Source organism: Odocoileus virginianus, unplaced genomic scaffold (genome assembly GCF_023699985.2).
Source record: "Odocoileus virginianus isolate 20LAN1187 ecotype Illinois unplaced genomic scaffold, Ovbor_1.2 Unplaced_Contig_7, whole genome shotgun sequence".
In the NCBI taxonomy this organism is placed as follows: domain Eukaryota; kingdom Metazoa; phylum Chordata; class Mammalia; order Artiodactyla; family Cervidae; genus Odocoileus; species Odocoileus virginianus.
The window spans coordinates 1,816,404-1,839,952 of NW_027224324.1; the positions used below are offsets into that span (position 1 = coordinate 1,816,404).

At 39.1% G+C, this 23,549-nt stretch overlaps 1 protein-coding gene across 1 annotated transcript in view; it reads left to right on the plus strand.

Annotated features, from left to right (window-relative positions):
- The window catches only part of TNIP3 (TNFAIP3 interacting protein 3), a 136,602-nt gene extending 113,939 nt beyond the window's left edge, over window positions 1–22,663 (plus strand). The window contains exons 10-14 of the mRNA XM_070463853.1: window positions 1,587–1,712; window positions 9,946–9,996; window positions 10,885–10,983; window positions 14,014–14,074; window positions 21,731–22,663. Of these exons, the coding sequence (XP_070319954.1) occupies window positions 1,587–1,712; window positions 9,946–9,996; window positions 10,885–10,983; window positions 14,014–14,074; window positions 21,731–21,762 (369 nt within the window). The 3' untranslated portion in view covers window positions 21,763–22,663. The remainder of the gene's footprint in view (window positions 1–1,586; window positions 1,713–9,945; window positions 9,997–10,884; window positions 10,984–14,013; window positions 14,075–21,730) is intronic.
- Window positions 22,664–23,549: the final 886 nt, after the last annotated feature.

Sequence of the window (23,549 nt, forward strand, 5' to 3'; positions counted from 1 at the left end):
TCTGAAAAAAGGACTGCTTATGTTCAGACACTTGAGGCATCTTCATTGCTCTCACATAATGTAAATTCCATGCAGGAGAGTTGCTCTTACATTCAGTGTTTACAGTAATGGTTTAGTTTGTACTTGATAGAGACAGTGGCAAGTATTCTTTTTTTCATAACCCCTAAGAGTAGACCAGAATTCATCTCCTTCATTTTTGTATAGCCCTTTTGCTAGCTTTCTGCATTCACATTTTAACTGTGCACATTTCTAACTGGGTACCTACAATCATTACACCACCAAGTGCTGCGTGAAACTCTAGAGGATTTAAGTTCACAAAGAAACTGAGCTTGAATTGGCCACCTAAGTGATGACATTGCTAGAAGTGTGTTCTGTTCTAATCAATGGGCTTCTCACATTTCAGTTGCCTCTGGTAATTGTTTATTAATTCTACATGGATTAAACTGTATCTCTGCCTTTGGATCGCCACTCTCAACCAAAAAAAAACCCACCAACACCAGAAAACAAAATGTCAGCTTGACTGCGTATAGTTCCTTTGCAATGCTTTCGATGAAGAAAGGCTTGAAATTAAATATGTATATCTGCATATAGAGCTATATAAAATGTTTCTTTTTTTCCTTCCTTGCCTATTATACTTTGTTCTATTATTATTAACTTAAACTTGATAATCCTTTAGTTAAAATTTGTTGCACTGTTGGTAAGATGCTGCAATGTGATTTAGCGTTAATAGACAAACATCTAACTAGTAGGTTCTCATGTAAGTTATAATTTAAATCTAGTTTTAGAGAAATTCCTTTGCTGCATTCCTTAAGCTTCATTTGTTTTCATAACTCCACATTCTAGTCTCCAAGCCACCAATAAACACTATGCCAATTAAAACAAACAATAATTAAATCTGTTCTGGGGCAGGGTTGTTTTGATTACTTTTCTACAATATTTGGAGTACCTCTTAATATGCATCCCACTAAAATGTTCCTCTTTTTTATGATAGACGCCCAGAGTTACTTATAAAGGGCAACTCTGGTGAATGTCCTTTAACAAAATCCCTTGTTTTCCCACATACATGCGCCTTTCATTTTTAACTTGTGCCCAACTTATAATTTCTGTTTAGATACTTTGACATGTCAATATTCAGTGGCTTTGCTTAGGTATTGTCAGTAAACTGACTTAAGAATTTCAAGCAATATTTATATGTCAAAGCCTTGTTTTAGAGATGAATGATTTGCTCCAAAACAGTGACACTGAACATTGATGGAGTCAGGGGGGTCAAGGTTTCCTCACAGTCATGTAATATGCCTTAGAAATATTGGTGAGGGGAAGTTTTTTCAAAATATCCATGAATTTACTTATGAATTACTGATATGTGCTCAATGAGAAAAAAGGTGAGCAAGTGCCATTCTAAGCAAACTAAAAGACAAAATTATAGTCACAGGTATCAAGATGGAGTCCCACCATAAAGAAATATTCATGAAAAGAGGACATCCATGTCTCAGATTGGACAAACCCAGACAGCATCCCTTCTGAACTCATTTAAATAGCTTAAGAGAAAAGGAAGCTAGCAGTAACAGCATGTTAATATTTCCTAGGTGCGAATATATGAAGAAGACTTCAAAAAGGAGCGATCAGACCGAGAAAGACTTAATCAAGAAAAAGAGGAGCTACAGCAAATTATTCAGACTTCTCAATCCCAGTTGAACAGGCTGAATTCTCAGGTATAAGTTCAAATAAGCTTTGCCAGCACCTATGTATTTTATATTTATTTTCTCATTAAAAAATCAAGACATTTAGACTTCTGTTAATGGCCATTTTTTTTTTTTGAGAGATTAGCATCTGGGATGAAATCAGTTGTAAACAATTTTGTAAAGAGATGAAAATGACTGGAGATTCCTTTTAACTTAAGTATATTAAGGAGTTATCCAAGAAATTGGATTCCAAAGTCTTTTACAAAATCCAATTCTTTTGATCTTTTTTCTCATAATATTTATCTTGGTAGAATGAGAGTTGGAACTAAATAGCACTTAAATTCAAAGCTGAAACACTCCAATACATTGAAGTTGTTTCTAAATTCTTACCATTTTTCTTTGAAGGACTACATTGGAATGTTCCTATCTTCCAAAAACATGCATAATGAATGTCATTTATATATCTAGTGAGACTAAGAATTTTGTTCAGTGGGTTCCCAGATTTAATGTAACTGGAGCGCTCTCAAGGAAGCCAGATAATGTAAGCCACTTTATTAGAACAGAATATTAACTATAAGCATGCTAAAATTAAGTGCAATAAATTTATTAAACGTAGACTCAAGAAGTTGCCATAATGGGTAAATATTGATGTTAACGAGGGAAATATAGCTAACACAATTTAGGCTTAAGAAAAGAAAAGGAACCACCAAATTTTTAATTTGCAAAATTATGCAATGTGTTTCAATAAATAGGAAATCATTGTGAGACATGCTTGACAGCTCCATAAGCTCAATATTCTTAGTCTCAGAGGAGGTTTTAAACTTTTTGTCATACTCTTCTTCCTAATACAAAGTAGACTGTGAAATAAATTCAGTTTCTTCTTTGACATCTTTTTTAAGGATTAACTTTAAATTCCTAATTTCACATGGAAAATTATTTGGAACAACCGTTTCCTTTCTAAGAAATTGGAAGAAATAAAATAATGGTAAAAACATAATAAAAATGCTTTTTCCGAAAGTAGTTCATGCAACCTACTTTTACAACAATGGGTGAAAAATGTTCTGATTGTTCTTAGAAAATTGCTCTCAATTTTTATGTCTTACATGCAAAACTGTCTTACTTTCTTTGAACTTGTCACTGCACAGATCATTTTACTTCCTGCTGTATTTTAATTTTATTCATTCTACTACATTAAATAAGATTGATGATAAGTATTTACCTAAATTGGCAATGTTCTTCCCATTATAGAAACTCTAGTACAGCTAGAAACACACAATCATCTAGTTATGTTATAGACTATAATCCACAGTCATTTTCTGTGTCATCTGTAATTTTTGTTTGATATCAACAAAATGAATGTGTTGTCTAATCACAGTGCTGTATAACTGTGCTTATGAACTAAAGGAGGATCTTAGTAATATGTTAAAATTACCAAAATTTTCTTTATAATGATACTGCAAGCCTTTATTCTTCTCATTTATTCAGGTAAAAGTATGATAGAATTCACAACATGTAATAGATGGTGTAACAATCTGTGTTAAATGTATTAACAGCAGATTAAATGCCATAATATAATAGAGTACTTATTTGAGTAGTATATTACCTGTGGTCCAAACGGACCACTTGACCAAAGGAATTTTTAGGTCAAATCAATCTGGTCCTAGTTGCTTACATACCAGAGTGTATTTCCTCCTATCACTGAGGACAGTGATTCCTCCTATCATTTAAGGCAATGATTGGTAAAAAATAGTCAGTGTGGCAAAGTGAAAGATACTTAGGAGAAATCTAAGGATAAAAAAGTCTGATGTTCATGCCTGCTTTAACAGTTGGTGAGGACCTTGAGTAAATATTGAATTTTTTTCTGTACTTCCTTTTCTCCATCTGTAAAATGATAAAATTGAATTATATGATCTCTAAAATGTTTCATATAACTCCAAAACTTCTGTCTATAAAATAAGTTGCTTGACTTCTCTCACCATATACGTGCTAAGTCGCTTCAGTTGTGTCCGATTCTTGGTGACCCTGTGGGCTGTAGCCCGCCAGGCTCCTCTGTCCATGTCTGATCGAGGCAAGAATACGAGAGTGGGTTGCCATGCTTTCCTCCAGGGAATCTTCCCAACCCAAGGATCAAATCTGAGTCCCTTTAGTCTCCTGCATTAGCAGGCAGGTTCTTTACCACCATACTCACCTGTAAAATATGATACTTGCCTTATGACTTCACAAGGTTATTCTCAGGATTAAGTGAAAAAAAAAACAAAACCTATTCAAAAACATCCAGCCCAAGTCGTGGCTCACAGGTACTTCATAAATAGTTTATTGGAAGGAAGAATTTATGATAGTTTCATTTAGTTTTATAATTAGCCTGCCACATGCAGTGCCTCATGATATCTAATTTTGATGCTTTCTTTCGGCAAGGCATTCTGCTATATGCTGTGAAGGAACTAAAAAATAATCCATGCTATGAAAAGTCCCACAGTATAGTAAGGGGAACTCAGACAGTCCGTCCTCATCATTTGCAGGTTCCAATTTTGTGAATTCACCTACTCACTAAAATGTATTTGTCACTCCAAAATCAATTCTTGGACCACGTTTAAGTTCATTTGTGAACTTGCAGAGAGCAGCAAAATACTTGAGCCTCCTAACACATTTATTCCCAGTGGAAGTCCAAAAGGTGTTGCTGCCTTCTTTCAGCTCTCATACTGTAAAAAGTGTTCTTTTCATGGTCTATTTAGTGCCACATTTTTCACATTTCTGAGCTTTTTGTTGGCAATTTCATTTTTTAATGGCCCTCAAGCTAGTGCTGAAGTGCTACCCAGTGTTCCTAAGTGCAGAAAGGCTGCAAACTGCCTAATGGAGAAGATATGTGTCAGATAAGCTTCATTCAGGGATGAATATAGTGCTACTGTTTATGGATCTATAATACTAAATTTCATGGCAAGTAGATGGGGAAACAATGGGAACAGTGACAGACTTTATTTTCTTCACCTCCAAACTCACTGCAAATTTCATGCAGCCATGAAATTAAAAGACCCTTGCTCCTTGGAAGAAAAGCAATGACAAACCTAGACAGCATATTAAAAAGCAGAGACATTACTTTGCCTACAAAGGTCCATATAGTCAAAGCTATGGTTTTTCCAGTAGTCATGTACAGATGTGAGAGCTGGACAATAAAAAAAAAGGCTGAGTGCTGAAGAATTGATGCCTTTGAACTGTGGTGCTGGAGAAGACTCTTGAGAGTCCCTTGGACTGCAAGTATTGACAGTAGTCAATACCAAAGGAAATCAACCCTGAATATTCATTGGAAAGACTGACACTGAAGCTGAAGCTCCAATACTTTGGCCACCTGATGTGAAGAGTTGACTCATTGGAAAAGACCCTGATGCTGGGAAAGATTGAAGGCAGGAGGAGAAGGGGACAACAGAGGATGAGATGGTTGGATGGCATCACTGACTCAATGGACATGAGTTTGAGCAAGCTCCAGGAGATGGTGAAGGACAGGGAAGCCTGGCATGCTGCAGTCCATGGGGTCACAAAGAGTCAGACACGACTGAGTGACTGAACAACAAATAAGGTATCTTTAACAGAAACACACATAAAACAAGATTATATATTGACTGATTAACAAAAATGGCAAGACCAGAGGCTGGTAGGAACCTAAGCCTGCATTTCCCTGGGAGCAATGATTCAGTGTTTACTACTTCCAGTGTTCATGGTTACTTTATAGAATATAACTAAAAAATAAATAAATAAATAAGAAGAATATAACTGCTTTGAATCATGAGAATCGACTGAACATAGTACACACTGGAGTACAAAAAGCCATGTAATAAATGTAAGACCCTATATGGGAGGACCAAAGGAGAGAATCTTTAATTCAGTTTTCTGTTGATGGGCAGGGCCGTGGATTAAAGATTTACTGAGCATGGCCCCGCCCATCAGAACAAGACCCAGTTTCCCCCTCAGTCAGTCTCTCCCATCAGGAAGCTTCCATAAGCCTCTTATCCTTCTCCATCAGAGGGCAGACAGAATGAAAACCACAGTCACAGAAAACTAACCAATCTGATCACATGGACCACAGCCTTGTCTAACTCAGTGAAACTATGAGCCATGCTGTGTAGGGCCACCCAAGATGGATGGGTCATGGTGGAGAGTTCTGACAAAACATGGTCCACTGGAGAAGGGAATGGCAAACCACTTCAGTATTCTTGCCTTGAGAACCCCATGAACAGTATGAAAAGGCAAAAAGATATGACACTGAAAGATGAACTCCCCAGGTTGGTAGGTGCCCAGTATGCTACTGGAGATCAGTGGAGAAGTAACTCCAGAAAGAATGAAGAGATGGAGCCAAAGCAACAACACCACCCAGTTGTGGATGGAAGTAAAGTGATGGAAGTAAAGTGATGGAAGTAAAGTCCGATGCTGTAAAGAGCAATATTGCATAGGAACCTGGAATGTTAGGTCCATGAATCAAGGCAAATTGGAAGTGGTCAAACAGGAGATGGCAAGAGTGAACATCGACATTTTAGGAATCAGCAAACTAAAATGGACTGGAATGAGTGAATTTAACTCAGATGCTCATTATATCTACTGCTGTGGGCAAGAATACATTAGAAGAAATGGAGTAGCCATCATAGTCAACAAAAGAGTCCAAAATGCAGTACTTGGATGCAATCTCAAAAACGACAGAATGATCTCTGTTTCATTTCCAAGGCAAACCATTCAATATCACAGTAATCCAAGTCTATGCCCCAACCAGCAATGCTGAAGAAGCTGAAGTTGAGTGGTTCTATGAAGACATACAAGACCTTCTAGAACTAACACCCAAAAAAGATGTCCTTTCATTATAGGGGACTGGAATGAGAAAGTAGGAAGTCAAGAAGTACCTGAAGTAACAGGTAAGTTTCGCCTTGGAGTAGAGAAGGAAGCAGGGCAAAGACTAATGGAATTTTGCCAAGAGAACACACTGGTCATAGCAAACACCCTCTTCCAACAACACAAGAGAAGACTCTACATATGGACATCACCAGATGGTCAATACTGAAATCAGATTGATTATATTCTTTGCAGCCAAAGATGGAGAAGCTCTATACAGTCAGCAAAAACAAGACTGGGAGCTCACTGTGGCTCAGATCGTGTACTCCTTATTGCCAAATTCAGACTTAAATTTAGAAAGTAGGGAAAACCACTAGACCATTCAGGCATGACCTATATCAAATCCCTTACAATTATACAGTGGAAGTGAGAAATAGATTCAAGGGACTAGATCTGATAGACAGAGTGCCTGAAGAACTATGGACAGAGGTTCATGACATTGTACAGGAGGCAGGGATCAAGACCATCCCCAAGAAAAAGAAATGCAAAAAGGCAAAATGGTTGTCTGAGGAGGCCTTACAAATAGCTGAGAAAAGAGAAGTGAAAGGCAAAGGAGAAAAGGAAAGATATACCCATTTGAATGCAGAGTTCCAAAGAATAGCAAGGAGAGATAAGAAAGCCTTCCTCAGTGATCAATGCAAAGAAATAGAGGAAAACAATAGAATGGGAAAGACTAGAGATCTCTTCAAGAAAATTAGAGATACCAAGGGAATATTTCATACAAAGATGGGCTCAATAAAGGACAGAAGTGGTATGGACCTAACAGAAGCAGAAGATATTAAGCGGCAAGAATATACAGAAGAACTATACAAAAAAGATCTTCACAACCCAGATAATCACGATGGTATGATCACTTACCTAGAAGCAGACATCCTGGAATGCAAAGTCAAGTGGGCCTTAGGAACCATCACTATGAACAAAGCTAGCAGAGGTGATGGAATTCCAGTTGAGCTACTTCAAATCCTAAAAGATGATGCTGTGAAAGTGCTGCACTCAATATGCCAGAAAATTTGGAAAACTCAGCAATGGCCATAGGACTGGCAAAGGTCAGTTTTCATTCCAATCCCAAAGAAAGACAGTGCCAAAGAATGTTTAAACTACCACACAACTGCACTCATCTCACACGCTAGCAAAGTAATACTCAAAATTCTCCAAGCCAGGCTTCAACAGTACATGAACCAAGAACTTCCAGATGTTCAAGCTGGATTTAGAAAAGGCAGAGGAACCAGAGATCAAATTGCCAACATCCATTGGATCATAGAAAAAGCAAGAGAGTTCCAGAAAAACATCTATTTTGCTTTATTGACTATGCCAAAGCCTTTGACTGTGTGGATCACAACAACTGTGGAAAATTCTTAAAAAGATGGGAATACCAGGCCACCTTACCTGCCTCCTAAGAAATCTGTATGCAGGTCAAGAAGCAACAGTTAGAACTGGACATGGAACAACAGACTGGTTTCCAAATTGGAAAGGAGTATGTCAAGGCTGTATATTGTCACCCTACTGATTTAACTTATATGCAGAGTACATCATGAGAAACGCTGGGCTGGAAGAAGCACAAGCTGGAATCAAGATTGCCGGGAGAAATATCAATAACCTCAGATATGCAGATGACACCACCCTTATGGCAGAAAGCAAAGAAGAACTAAAGAGTCTCTTGATGAAAGTGAAAGAGGAGAGTGAAAAATTTGGATTTAAACTCAACATTCAGAAAACTAAGATCATAGCATCCAGTCCCATCACTTCATGGCAAATAGATGGGGAAACAATGGAAACAGTGACAGAGTTTATTTTGGGGGTCCAAAATCACTGCAGATGGTGACTGAAGCCATGAAATTAAAAGATGTTTGCTCCTCAGAAGAAAAGCTATGACCAACCTAGATAGCATATTAAAAAGCAGAGACATTACTTTGCCAACAAAGTCCATCTAGTCAAAGCTATGGTTTTTCCAGTAGTCATGTATAGATGTGAGAGTTGGACTATAAAGAAAGCTGAGCACAGAAGAATTGATGCTTTTGAACTGTGGTGTTGGAGAAAACTCTTGAGAGTCCCTTGGACTGCAAGGAGATCCAACCAGTCCATCCTAAAGGAGATCAGTCCTGGGTGTTCATTGGAAGGACTGATGCTGAAGCTGAAACTCCAATACTTTGGCCACCTGATGCAAAGAACTGACTCATTTGAAAAGACCCTGATGCTGGGAAAGATTGAGGGCAGGAGGAGAAGGGGATGACAGAGGATGAGGTGGTTGGATGGCATCACTGACTCAATGGACATGAGTCTGAGTAGACTCCAGGTGTTGGTGATGGGCAGGGAGAAGGGGAATGTAGAGGATGAGATGGTTGGATGGCATCACTGACTCAATGGACATGAGTTTGAGTAAACTCCAGGAGTTGGTGATGGACAGGGAGGCCTGGGGTGCTGCAGTCCATGGGATCACAAAGAGTTAGACATGACTTGAGAGACTGAACTGAACTGAACTGAAAGGAGAGAATAATGCCATAGGTGGGACTTGGAAAGGTATCATGGGGCTCAGATGGTAAAGTATCCACCTGCAGTGCAGGAGACCTGGGTTCAGTCCCAGGGTTGGGAAGATCCTCTCAAGAAGAGAATGGCTATCCGTTCCAATATTCTTGCCTGGAAATGTCCAGGGGTAGAGGAGCCTGGTGGGCTTTAGTCGGTGAACTCGCAAACAATCGGACATAACTGAGTGGCTAACACTTTCACTTCAGGGATGACAACAGCATGACTAAGGAGTGCAAGAAAAACCAGCTTTCCTTAGATGTGTCAGATGTTGGGAGAACTCAGGGGAGGTGACTCTGCCAGATGAAGTATAACAGTGTGACTTTGAACAAGTTACTCAGCATCTCACACCTCATGACCTCTTCTGTAAAATAGGAGTAATAATTTTAAGTGTCATTTAGGGGTACTGGAGGCTTGAATGTGAGTTTTTAAGTGTAAAGCACTTAGATCAGTGTCTGGCATGTATTAAGTGTGTATGCAACTTCTAAAATTTATTGTGGAAGCTTTTGACTATACAGTTGACTGTACAATTACATTTAATAAGCAGTAGAAGCTATTTCTATACCCACATCTATGTCTCTATCTGCATCCACACCTAGAGCTAAATACATCAACCTAAAACAGAATTGCAGTGGTCCCAATAATTGGGAATAACAATTTTAAAATATCCAACTTCGCAAACTTCATTTGGATATTTCACGATAGAACCAATTTATGCCTGGAAAATCCAAAACTCAACTATTTTTATTGGCATTATTGTTATCAGGGCTTCACCCCCTGGATTTCTGAGCAGATCCCTGCCAACTGGGCCAGGAGTTGCTTTAAGACATCTGCTCTTTCTGATACACAAATGCTTTCATCTTGTCCACAGATAAAAGCTTGTCAGATGGAGAAAGAAAAACTAGAGAGGCAAGTAAAACAGGTATGTTGATCCTTACTCACAACTTTCTTGTCATGTTAGAAATGCTGAGTCTGAGTTTTACTCACATTTATTCCCCAATTAAAGGGGTCCCAATTAATTGGGTCCCAATTAAAGGCAAATTCTTGTTCTGCGACAGAGGGCCTAGGACAACTCAAGCTTTTCATTATCAGCTGAAATGTCAGTGGAGAGATAGTACTTAGGCACCAAGGCCTCTCGACCCTAACACTCAAGAAAAGCACATGCTTTACAGAATATGTTTCAACAGGAGCACACACCTTAGTGTGGGTTCATGCAGATAGAAGTTTCTTCATAGACTACAAATACCTGAGAAATATATTTCCTTGATAGTTCATACAGTTGCTTACACCAACAGTGGAAAACTACATGAAAAACTTCTTCTGCCTTCTTTTGAGAAAGAATATCTTCTTGGGCATTAGAGCATTCCATTCCATTGATTCTCTAGTAGACTTAGGAATGAATATTATTTCTCTTAATTCCTAATTTCCTCTCCTGACATTAGTTATGCCATTGGAGTCTCTGGCTGCAGTTTAAGAAAATTTATTTTGTGACTTAAATATTGGTTCTTCTTAAGTGAGGATTCTGTGAAGATAACTCAGAAACATGAAGTTAACTCTATATACATTTTCAAGTATTTTTAGTATCTTCAACATGGAAAGATAACTATAGTTTCACTTTGAATAATTGGCCTGTGGCTTCATCTATCTCTGTATCTGCATTGACAGACCTCCTATCTTGAATTTGGATTATGCCAGATTTAGGCTAAACCTTAAGATTTCAACCAAACCTCAGGGTTGTATAAAGCAAGGGTCAGTGTGACTCCCCAGGGGGCATCTGCTTTCGGTGAACTAACAGCACTCTTCTCCTCAGATGTATTTCCCAACCTGTAACTGCGGCTGGAATTTCCACCTGAGGGATCCATACCTACTGATGGACCCTGGGGCTGTGCAGGTCCCACAGAAGCACCCAGTAAGTAGGAGCTTTCATTCTAGCAATTAAGTGCTTATGTCTCTAATAAGAGCTAATACTCTCTTTTGGTAGAAATGATGTCTGTCTCTGGAATACTGGCACATGTTATTTTCTACATAAAGAGCCTTATTTATCTTAGCCTTTGATTTGCACAGTTACAGTGGTCAATGTACACTCTAAGTATCTTTGGAACCCTGCATCTACAGGACATATAGATATGAATACATTCACTGAAAGGTATCAAATTGAGCTAAAATTCCATGAACAAACATACCATTTGATATGGGTCATTTTTAATGACACACCTGACTCTACCAAAGAAGACATTTCTGTGTATAAAGAAAAGCAAAATGAACATAACAAAACAGTCTGGGAGATGCCTTTTTCAGTTGTAAACTTATATTCAACCACTGTGAATATGGTTACATCTATGCAAAATAGTCTTTGACATTTTCCAATTGAAAGGGTATTCTTAAAGGATTCAAGAAAAAGTGACCCACTTAAGTTGCTTTCTATGGCTGTGTCTACCCAGGCAAAATGAAGTGAACAGTGAGGCAATTATTTGTGAGTGGAATTGATTTGAACAGTCAACCTGAATAAGTCAGACCCAAAACACCCTCCCTTTCCTTCTCAATGGCGGTATTCCACCCACCCTCCCCCATGGTCTGGAAATTTGTCTCTATTCTCTACTTTGCCTACATAGAATCATTATGCAGGAAATAAGTCATGCGTTTTTCTTCATTTTGGATTGGCTCAGACAGTCTCTTTTCCCTTAGTTATTATTAACCATATTTCTGATTATGCAAAGAACCTGAAACTTTAACTGGGATTTTCCTAGGAGAACAGTCAAGGAGTGCAGAGTTGCCTGAATCTTCTCACACTTTTGTATTTGAATGTGACTCAAAAGCCCTTTTCCAAGAGAGGAGATAATTACTCTTTGGGTGGCAGCAGGATGTCAGAATTTAATGAGCACCTCTTATTTGACCCTGGTGTGACACAGTGCACAGACGAGAATTTGGTTCTTTTTGTGTTGCTGTTGATTGCTGATTCTGTCTGCTCTCCCCCCTCCATTTTTTTTCTTTACCTGTTTACTTACTTTTTTTTTCATTAGAAACACTTCTGGGGATCTCCAAACACAGCTATCATTCTAAAATTTTTTTTTCCGAATATAGAAGGAAATTAATATTTTGGGAAACATAAAGAGATAAAAATTTACTAAGGAGTTTAGTTGTCTACAGGTTAGGGAGTTGGGGGGAATTGCTCTTGTAAGTTAACTAGAAAACCAATGAGTCTTTCAAATTTGCCTGGAAGTAAAAATGACTGTTTACTTCAAATCTTCAAGAAGGCAGAAATTCACCAACTTGAGTTTTTTCTACCAATTATAAGCAATAAGGCAGTCCAGATCACATAAAATTGTCACCAGATAAAGGTCTGTATTTGAAACCAGACTCCAAGTCATGTAATGGCTATATTTTCAAGCAGTATTCAGTTAGACAAAATGTCAGTATAAGGATAAAAATTACAGAAACTCCTAGAGTTCATTTTAAAAGAAATATTTCATGTTTCATGCTTATTTCTAAGCCTGAATTAAAGTCCATGCAGTAGTGTTTGTAAAATTATGATATATTCACCTTCTTTTGGCAGCTGTCCTAGAATATAAAACTGAGGCTCACGTCACTTATCCAGTGTTATTTGAGACATCTAAAAATAAATGAGGAGATGAAAAACAGAGATGATCTCATATCCTCTTTTAGTTTTTCATGTACCAAAAGGAGCCAAGAGCCTAGGTGTCTGAGTGAAGGTAAAGAGGAGTCAGGCTGCCCCAGATCCAGTATTTCTTAGCGTCTTGTCAGGAATTGAAATTTTAGGCTACTTTTAGTGGTCTGGCAGCCCTGTAAAATGCTCCCTATTGGCTGGTTGTTAGAAAAAAATGTTCCTGAGTTATTTTCAGGTGGTAATTGAATAATAGAACAAAAGCTTTATATTCACTATGTCTTGGGGAGAGAGGTAGAGGAGCAGGAAAACAGACCAGCCTCCTGGGTGGGTAAAGCTGAGACCACTCTGTTCTAAGTGGGTAAATACAGATATTCTGGCCTTGGACCTATATTTTGAAATTCAGGTCTATAGTTTATATTTTGTTTGTCTGCGCTCAGTCATGTCCGACCCTTTGAAACCCCGTGGGCTATAGACACCAGGCTTCTCTGTCCATGTAATTTTCCCAGCAAGAACACTGGAGTGGGTTGCCATTTCCTCCTCCAGGGGATCTTCCCAACCCAGGGATCAAACCCACATCTCCTGCATCTCCTGCATTGGCAAGCAGATTCTTTACTACTTGATCCACCTGGGAAGCCCATAGTTTATATTTATTTCAACACAATTCATTTGACGGTTTTCCTGAGGTTCAATATCTAGCTGTTCTTAATTGGCGTACATCTAGGAGAAATCCCAAGAGAAGAATCCCAGTGTGCCCTGTCTTCTCACTGCCTCTCTAGTCTAAACTATCTAAGCAACTTAGGACAGTTTCTGCAGAGGAACAGTACAAAAGGAAAGTTTTTTCCCTGCTTTAGCATCCTGAGCCTCTTGAAGCCATGTCCTCCTGGCTGAGATTTCCTCCTTGGACCACTGGAAGACATTCAACTTGTACATTTTTGTCTTGAGTCTTCCTGTTACCTCCTGTGCGAGGGTTTTAAAAAAGAGCATTTGTTGATGATAAATTCTTTTGTTTTATTTATGGGCTATAGTAAGTTTTTACAAATGTGTTTATACTTCTGCACATATTCAAAACACATCTGTTTCCAAAAAAAAAGTCAAAATCCCAAATTCTGACTGAACACTAAGTGGATTTAGGAGGGGGGTGGGTAGGGAGATGGTAACAGTGATCAGGGAGATAAGAGGACAACAGGTTTGGGTAGCAACTACTTTTGTGTTGCCTGGGTAATAAAGCCACATAGGATAGCTATATCTTTAATGTGCCGCTGTGTTTGGTTTGCAGCCCATATTGCTATAATAATGTTTTATTGTTCCACACAGCCAGACTACCAGTGGTATGCTCCTGACCAGTTTCCGCCAGATGTGCAGCACAAGGCAAATGGTAAGACCACAGCTGGATTGAGCATTCTTTCATGTTTACATTTTAATAGGATCTTTGGGGGGATGTTTACTCTACATGCATTCACTTGGACTTGGGGAGGAGCCCCTATAATGTTGTGTTGCATACACAACTCTAATGTGATGCGCCTGGAGTTAAATCAAACTCCTTTAGAAAAAGAAAATGCTCGAGTGCAGAAATGCAGGGCTCTCAGTCCTGACTTCTGTTCCTATTCTGTCTCAGAGTCAGTATTCCATCTGGGGTTAGAGATTCCAGCAGGGCTCTGTTATAACCACAACAGCAAAGTTCCGTGATTCTGCTCCAAAGTTCAGACACACATCACTCTTTCATGTTGAGGTTGCTAGACAGACGTTTCAAGTGTCACTGGCAGACAGAGGAAACCAAAAGCTCAGGGCCATGTTCCCTAATGATTAAATGTCAGACTCCAAGTTTAGGCCAGAGTTGCCCACAACACCCACTCTTAAGTGTGCTGGACAACAGTAAAAAGTCACTTGCAAAGTGCTCACAAATAAGAATACTCTTTTGTCTTATTTTTCTCTGGTTTATCACGCTCCTCTTTCTTTTCAGAACCTGCTAGACATTCTGTTGGTTGATTCTCTGCTCTCGTGAGGCCACCCAGAAGTGGGCTGCATAAACTGGGCTATAATCATAATCCCACTTCTGTTCCCATCACATGCAAGCAGAAGTCAGCATGTCTGCTACATGCTTAAAAAATCCCACGTGACACACACCTGTAGCTCTTTAAGTTGTTAGTGTCCAGATATTGGAATCTATCTAGAAAAGCTGAAAATGAGCCATATTCCAGTTTTAGGCCATGCTTGAAATGTTTTCTCCTTTAGTTCATATCTGAAGTCACAGAATTCTAGTTTCTAGTACAAGGAGTCCAGTATGGAGTGGAAGTAGGGGGCCAGGGATACCATATGTAGTTTCTCCTGTTGGGAACGTCACAAGTCCAGGGGCTTTTCATGGTAGTCTACAAAAGTGGAGCTTCCTACAGTTGTGCAGTACACAACCTTGACAGCAGTACACAGAAGCAGTGGGAGTGGCAAAGGCCACAACTAGCAGTAGCATTATGGAGAAGAAAGATAAAAAGTGAGAACTCTATAATAAAATATCTATATATTTATCAAAAGACTGTAGTACTTTCTTTTTTCTTTTCTACTACTAATAGAACCATTGGCTTTAATAAAGGTCTTGGGTTCAAGTCTTAATGGAGAGCTTTTAATTGAAAGGCATGCTATTAACCATAATGGTTGTTGCATAATCTCTATGTTTTTGAAATCCATTATTATACAATAGCTGAGTTGCCACCCAATTATAATTTCCCATTTTATATTATATTGATCTGGAATGAATATTAAAGATATTTTCTCTTGAGTTGGCGTTTAATCACTAGACAGCAAATTATACAGTAGAAAATTCAATAATATCATAAAGCCATTTATACATCACTATTGTATTCATCTTGGACCAATATCATAGAACCTAATAACTATATAAAACAGGAATGAATTATGATGACCTTCAGAAACTAAATAATAAGCAAATATATAGTTTTATAGTCCGTGTGTGAGACCTACTGATTTTTGTCTATTTGTTAAAAAATATAGAGCTTTGTGATGTAAAGCATGTTGTGTGACATGGTCTACAGATGCAAAATTACAATAAAAAATTAGCCTTTATTATGTAGCAACCTGAGTACTTTTAAAACATTGTTTTAATCTTCACAGCAATGCTATAAAGTGACCATTTTACAGATGAGGAAACTGATTAGGAAGATTTAGCCCTGGAATTAGATTTCAGGTATATTAAGACTTCAAAACCTGTGCTTTGAATCACATCCTATAGTGCCCTTGAAAACCTACCTCTCTCACTATATTAAAAATTTTCTAAAATGATATATATAAAAATGACAGTTGGGGTCTTATCTTGGATAGTTATGGGACTAGTACCTAACCCTCAATAATCTCCTCTTCCTAGGAAGTCATAGCATGTATTATCTGTGCTTCTCATTTGACACTTAGATTGTCACAGGTAAAAGATATAGTACTAACTATGTAAGAATGTGCTTAGTCGCTCAGTTGTGTCCGACTCTTTGCAACCCCACGGACTGTAGCCCACCAGGCTCCTCTGTCCATGGGATTCTCCAGGCAAGAATACTGGGGTGGGTTGCCATGCCCTCCTCCAGGGGATCTTCCCAACCCAGGGATCGAACCCGGGTCTCTCACATTGTAGGCAGACTGAGCCACCAGGGAAGCCCACGTAAGAATAAGTGTGTAATAAATGTGTCATGAGCAGTCCTGGTGGAAACTGAAGGGATATTACCATTTGAAACCTGACCTCCATACCAACACAGCTCTGCACAACACAACTGTGGCTTGGCCATAGCAGGGGAAGGGACTGATCATGACTAGAGCACCATCATAGAGAGAAACTCCTTACTTAAAAATCTACCTGCTCCTCTTCTAGTTCCAAAGCTGATGCTATTTCCAAGGTCAAGCCAGGTCATGAGTCTTGGCAGAAGCTCTGAAATCACGCTGTCACAGACATTGCATGTACCATTAATTAATTTCAGTAGGGATTCTTGTTAGTTTTTGTTTCATTTAATTGGAAAGCTCCTTTTGCTTTGTAGATCCAACACAATTGCTCAGAATTCTTAAAAATAATTTTGTGGTATTGTTTTTAAAATATAGGTTTAAAAATCTTTTTATTATAAAGATATTTCCATTGTCTCATTACATGACTGATATATTTATTCTCCACTATTCAAGAATATAGTGCTAGTCAATATGGCCTGTGTTTGGGGCCATAAATATCAAAATTCAAGCAGTGGAAAGAAAATTGAGTAGAAAAATGAGACTCTGATTTTGATAATCTATAAACAGAAACTATTTCTGAAAATTGCTCTAAGTTTTACTCATATAATAAATACTTTAAATATTTTATTTTTAAATAAAAAAGATCCTTTTAAAAATATGGATATTTAAATTAATGTTAATTAGTACATGTGCTTTATAGATTGTCCTAGTTCTCGGTTTTTATTAATTTCCTACAACTCATGACAAATCTATTTTTCCGACCCCAATATATGTAGGATATTTTTATCTTAGCATCTTCCTTTGTGATTCCTCTTATTATAATTTAACCTGAAATAGTGACTCTGATTTTTACACTTAGAGCAATAGCCTTCTGATTTTTCAAAGGTATAGTGGGTGCAAAAGAAAGTGAAAGTGAAGTCGCTCAGTCGTGTCCGACTCTTTGTGACCTGTGGACTGTAGTTGGCCAGGCTCCTCCGTCCATGGGATTCTCCAGGCTAGAATACTGAAGTGGATATAGGGTTATCGTTACCATCTTTCTAAATTCCATATATATGTGTTAGTATACTGTAATGGTCTTTATCTTTCTGGCTTACTTCGCTCTGTATAATGGGCTCCAGAGACTCAGATGTATAGAACAGACTTGTGGACTCTGTGGGAGAAGGTGAGGGTGGGATGTTTCAAGAGAACAGCATCGAAACATGTATATCTAGGGTGAAACAGATCACCAGCCCAGGTTGGATGCATGAGACAAGTGCTCGGGCCTGGTGCACTGGGAAGACCCAGAGGGATGGGGTGGAGAGGGAGGTGGGAGGGGGGACCGGGATGGGGAATACATGTAAATCCATGGCTAATTCATTTCAATGTATGACAAAAACCACTGCAATGTTGTAAAGTAATTAGCCTCCAACTAATAAAAATAAATGGGGAAAAAAAAAAATTAGAATACTAAAGTGGGTTGTCATGCCCTCCTCCAGGGGATCTTCCTGACCCAGGGATGGAACCCAGGTCTCCCACATTACAGGCAGACTCTACCCTCTGAGCCACCAGGGAATCCCAAAGTATAGTTGATCTTCCTATTGATAAATGAAGCTGGAAGGCCAATGTCAACTTTAGGACCCTCAGACTTCAATCAGCTCTGTGCCAGAACACGCATGGAAAGACCTGGGCAGTGCCCCCACCCGAGCCCTCTCACCTTCCCCCAGGAGGGGTCTGGAGTGTGAATTTGAGAACAACCTAGCGGGCATATCCCAACTTCATCCATATACCCCTCACCACCCAACAACAGAAGAGGACCACGTGGGGCCTGGAAGCAGACCCAGGGTTGCCTGGCAGAGAATCTGTGGATCTGCTTGCGGGTGCGGGGGCTTGTTCTAAAGGGAGGCAGGCTCACATAGTGAAGGGGAGTCTGGCTGGAGGAGGGCCAGGGCTGGGCCCTCTGAAGAGGGGAGGAGGCACGGGGATGGGCTCCCTGGCCGAGCATCGGGTCAGCAGGTATTTAGTACACCTGGGAGAGTCGTCGGCTCAGTTGACCCCCAGTCTTGCTCTCAGGTACAGCCGTGGTTATTTTAGAATGCTTTGGGGACTCACTGGAAAGCAAATCTTTTAGAGCTAAAGATTTAAATAAAGGTTTTCAAATCTTCGTGAGTTTCCTGGCTTTCTCTCTACATAGCATTAAGTAATGGCATTTTTCTACTTTGAAGTCCACAGATGTTAATGGGTTACAGTTTCTGTTTAAACGTGTGATTTTACAAAGAATATTTCAATCTCATTTTATCCATTATCAGAATAGTATGTGAAATGATTTCCATGTTTCCAAAACGATTATGGCGCAGTAGAGTTAGTATAACCTTGAAAACACATTGTTGACTCCTTTCTGAAATGTTATAAGGCTATGGTTTTTGACTGTATTGTATGCCAATCACTTCTGTACCTTCCAAAATTCTCATATGGTGTAGAGTTAAACTTTGTCTAATAAACTGGAGTTCAGTTCTTACATATTTGGAACCGCATGAATGTAAGCATGCAAGATTGTGTTGTAAGCAAACATCATTATTTCTTTACAATACAGATCAAAGCCCAACCATTCTAACTGGCCTTTACCAATGTCAAGTAATAAGTAATTAATAGAATAATGGCTGAATTTGTTTCCTAGGGCAACCATAACAAAATACACAAACTAGGTGTCTTATCGCATCAAAAACTTATGCTCTCACATAATTTATTCTCAGAACTAGAAGTCCAAAATCTAGGTGTTGCCAGGGTCAAGCTCCCTTCAGAGCCTGCAGGGAAGTGGGGGGTGGTCCTTCCTTGCCGCTTTCAGCTTTTAGTCGTCCAAGATGTTCCCTGGTTGGGGCAGCATAACCTGAATCTGTCTCTATCTTCATGTGGCTGTCTTCCCTTTGTGTCTGTATCTAAATTTTCCCCTTTTATTATATATATATATAAGGACACCAGTCATGTTGGATTAGGCTAATCCAGTATAGCCTTATGTTAATCTGCAAAGCCCCTATTCCCAAATAAGGACATGTCTACAGGCCAAGGACTTAAACACATCCTTTGAAGAGGGCACAGTTCGCTCTATAACACTGACTATATGCCAGAAACTACTGTAGGTGCTTTGTGTTCATTATCTCATCGAAACCTTACAGCAACTGTGTGAAATGAGGACTGCCGTAGTCCTGTTTTGTGAATGTGCAGACTGAGGAGCAGAGAGATCACATGACTTGTCGAACCCCCCGTGGCTGGTGACTGGCTGGGACACAGACACGCCCCCACATTGTAACCGCTAAAGCCATATTAAGTAAAATGTAGTAGTATCACACTTTGCACTTATTGTATTTAAATAAATTCTAATTGTCTGTCCTGAAAGTCAGAATCTATTATTTCTCAGTTTGTGTCTTTTTGTAACTGTCTTTATATTTAAACATTACAGGTGATTTTACACTGGTAAATGGCTTGGATTAGTTGGACTTTTTACAGTTCCCAGTTGTATGAAGAGCTAACAGAACCAGTGTAAACAGTAAAAACTATTCAAGAAATTAAGAAACAGCAGAAACTTAGAGACTATGCATTGTACAATTTTCAATACCAATAGACAAAGCAATATTTTTCTTTTATAAAATATTTTATTTTCTTAGTGAATAAAGAAGAATTGATTGAAATTTAGAGGCAGATAATGTTATGCCTGTTTCTAGAGTGTTAGAAAAGAATTGTAGGAAAAATGCCGCTTCACCTTTAATACTCTAAAGGTCCAAACCTATCAGTAAACTAAGTGATTTTGCTACAAGAATACTAAATAGAATGCAAAAGTACATTTATATGTACAGGAACATATGAAAATACAAGTGGTAAATATATTCCTAGACAAACATTGACCTTTATAAGCAATGAACTTTGGGATTGATATATGGCTTTGAATCAGAGCTTTTGTTTTCTTTGGCTATGTACCCAGGAGTAGAATTGCTGGATCATATTTAGTTCTATTTTTAGTTTTTTGAGGAACTTCTATGCTGTTTTCCACAGCAGCTATACCAACCAGCATCCCCACCAACAGTGTCCAAGGTTTACCATTTCCCCACTTCCTTGCCAACATTGGTTATCTGTGATCTCTTTGATGACAGTCATTTGGGCAGGTGTGAGCTGATTTCTCACTGTGGTTTTGACTTTCATTTCTTTGATGATTAATGATGTGAGTATCTTTTCATGTGCCTATTGGTCAAACGTCTGTCTTCTTTGGGAAAAAGTCTATTCAGGTCTTGTGTCCATTTTCAATTGTTTTCTGTTAATGTTGAGTTATATGAGCTATTTATAGTTGTTAGCTTTAGCCCCGTGTTATTAAAATCATTTGCAAGTATTTTCCTCCCACTCAGTAGCTTGTCTTTTCATTTTGTTGATGGTTTTCTTTGCTGTGCAAAAGCTTTTCAGTTTAATTAAGTCTTTGTTTATTTTTGCTTTTGTTCCTTTGCCTAGAGACAGATCCAAAAAATATTGCTATGATTTATGTCAAAGAAGTTCTGCCTATGTTTTCTTCTATAAGATTTGTGGTTTCCAGTGGATTTTTTTTTTTTATGTAGTGACCACAGTTCTCAGAATAATATTTCTTAAACATGAAAAAGTAACTTCTTATCTTCCTGTTACTAAAATGTTAGTTTAGCATATATTTGAAATTGCCAAATGCAGGGCAGCAAATATAAAACATTTAACATACTAAATCGTTATCATCAATCAGGAAAACTTCATTTCCTGGCATTCATATTGGCATTCATGGCAATAATTCTGTTGCCATGAGTAAACTTCTTTGATTTTGTCTTCCCTATGGCACTCGTTTGTGGCATTTTTTCCTGCTTCTACTAAAATTCCAAATTTTTCACATTGGTTTTCATGATACTCATTCACATCTTACCACATCTCTTCTATGGCTTTGGCAATAATGCACCCAGTATCATAGTTTTAAAGCACTATATTTGGCAATTATCTCTTTGTGGGTTGAGTGCTGAACCTAATAGTAGCATGTATAACTCACTTTCATAAGCAAATGCCAGAGCCACCAAAATGCCAGCAAGAACAAGAAGTAGTACCTCGTCAGGCATGATTAGAACGAGGCCACAAGTGATTTCGGGAAATAGTAAGCATATGTCAATGCTGAAAATAATAACCCTCCGTTTGCCACCTCTTGATTTCTCAGTGTAAACTTGTGGGGGCTCATGAATAAAGCATTTCTTTTCTTGCCAGCCTCAAAGTTTATGTTAGCCCTAAGCCAGAATAAGAGAAGTGAACCTTTAATTTTCAATCTGAAGCATTTTCCCGTTGGTTTTCACAGGTCTCCCCTCAGAAAAGAAAGCCAGTCAGTAGATGCACACACCGGCAGAGGGGCACACGGGCCGGGGAGAGCTTGGCGGAAGGCCCTCGTCCCCCTGCTTGCTGGGGCTCCTGTCTCCACCGCTGCACACCCCGCCTTCACTACGGGTGCCCAGGCATGGCTCCCCTTGGCAGGAATGGAGGACGAAGCTGAGACAGCCTGAGATCCTGATCGAGTCCAAGGAGCCAGAATTTACAGCCTATCACAACTTCCAGTTTCCTGGAAATGAGATTTGGCTGATGAATTATGGGTGATGCCTCAAAACTCTGTTCAGCATATTGCTGTTGGACTTTCAGAAATGATTTCATGATTTCAGCAGCTCCATTTGTGATGCGGTGATATTGTGTGTTGATTTAAATGTGTTCCCTGGGGGAAAAGTTTCTGCAATTATAAAATTTTAACATTGCTCCCATTGTTTTTATAGGGGCTTAGGTCTTTAGCCAGTTTATCTAGATGCTAATTTCATGATTATTCACCTCAGAGAACCAATAAACAGAGTTGAAGAGGTGTATATACTTTCTTAAATGGATTCAACCTAAAGAAAATAGTAAATTTGAAACTATAAACACAAATCATTTCTTTAAGATGAGAAATTGTGAGCCTACTTCATTTTTAGGTGGACTAGATTATGAAAGATAAAATCCTAATGTGATGGTGATGGCTTTGCTGTGTACATATGTATTTAGAGAAGTTCAAAAATACATGAATTTGCAGTTAAATCTGTTTTCCTTCCTGTGTATTTGCATGCTGCTGCTGCTAAGTCACTTCAGTCGTGTCTGACTCTGTGCGACCCCATAGACGGCAGCCCACCAGGCTCCCCGTCCCTGGGATTCTCCAGGCAAGAACACTGGAGTGGGTTGCCATTTCCTTCTCCAATGCATGAAAGTGAAAAGTGAAAGGGAAGTCGCTCAGTCGTGTCCGACTCTTAGCGACCCCATGGACGGCAGCCCACCAGGCTCCTCTGCCCATGGGATTTTCCAGGCAAGAGTACTGGAGTGGGGTGCCATTGCCTTCTCCGGTGTATTTGCATAATTACTAACAAAAAGCATAACTCTGTCTTCTCAAACCAATTAAAATGGAAAACAGATGTATCCAAATTTTATTGCAGTTAAATTATACAGTTACATAACAGATGTCTAAAGATTGTGCTAAGTCACTTCAGTCGTGTCTGATTCTTTGTGACCTCATGGACTGTAGCCTGCCAGGCTCCTCTGTCCATGGGATTCTCCAGGCAAGAACACTGGAGTGGCTGCCATTTCCTACTCCAGGGAATCTTCCCGACCCAGGGATCCAACCCTCATCTCTTACGTCTCCTACATTGGCGGGCAGGTTCTTTACCTCTAACGCCACCTGGGAAGCCCCGAATTCAGTCCTTTGAGAGCTTTTCAGCAAACACAAATCAACAATATTTACAGGTATGCTGTTTGCTCAGTGAGTCAGTCGTGTCCGACTCTTTGTGACCCCATGGACTGTAGCCCAACAGGCTCCTCTGTCCATGGAGATTCTCCAGGCAAGAATACTGGCGTGGGCTGCCATGCCCTCCTCCAGGGGATCTTCCCAACCTAGGGATTGAACCCAGGTCTCCTGAACTGCAAGAGGATTCTTTACCGTCTAAACCGTCAGGGAAGCCTGCCTAAAGAATAAGCAGATTTTAAAATACTAAGTTCATCCATTTAATAATGATTCTGCTAGGACCAACTGGAGATCCTCTTTGTGAGGAGGTATAAAGCAAGAATGTGAGATTCATGAATATCTGTATTTCTCTAAATATCTAAAGAAA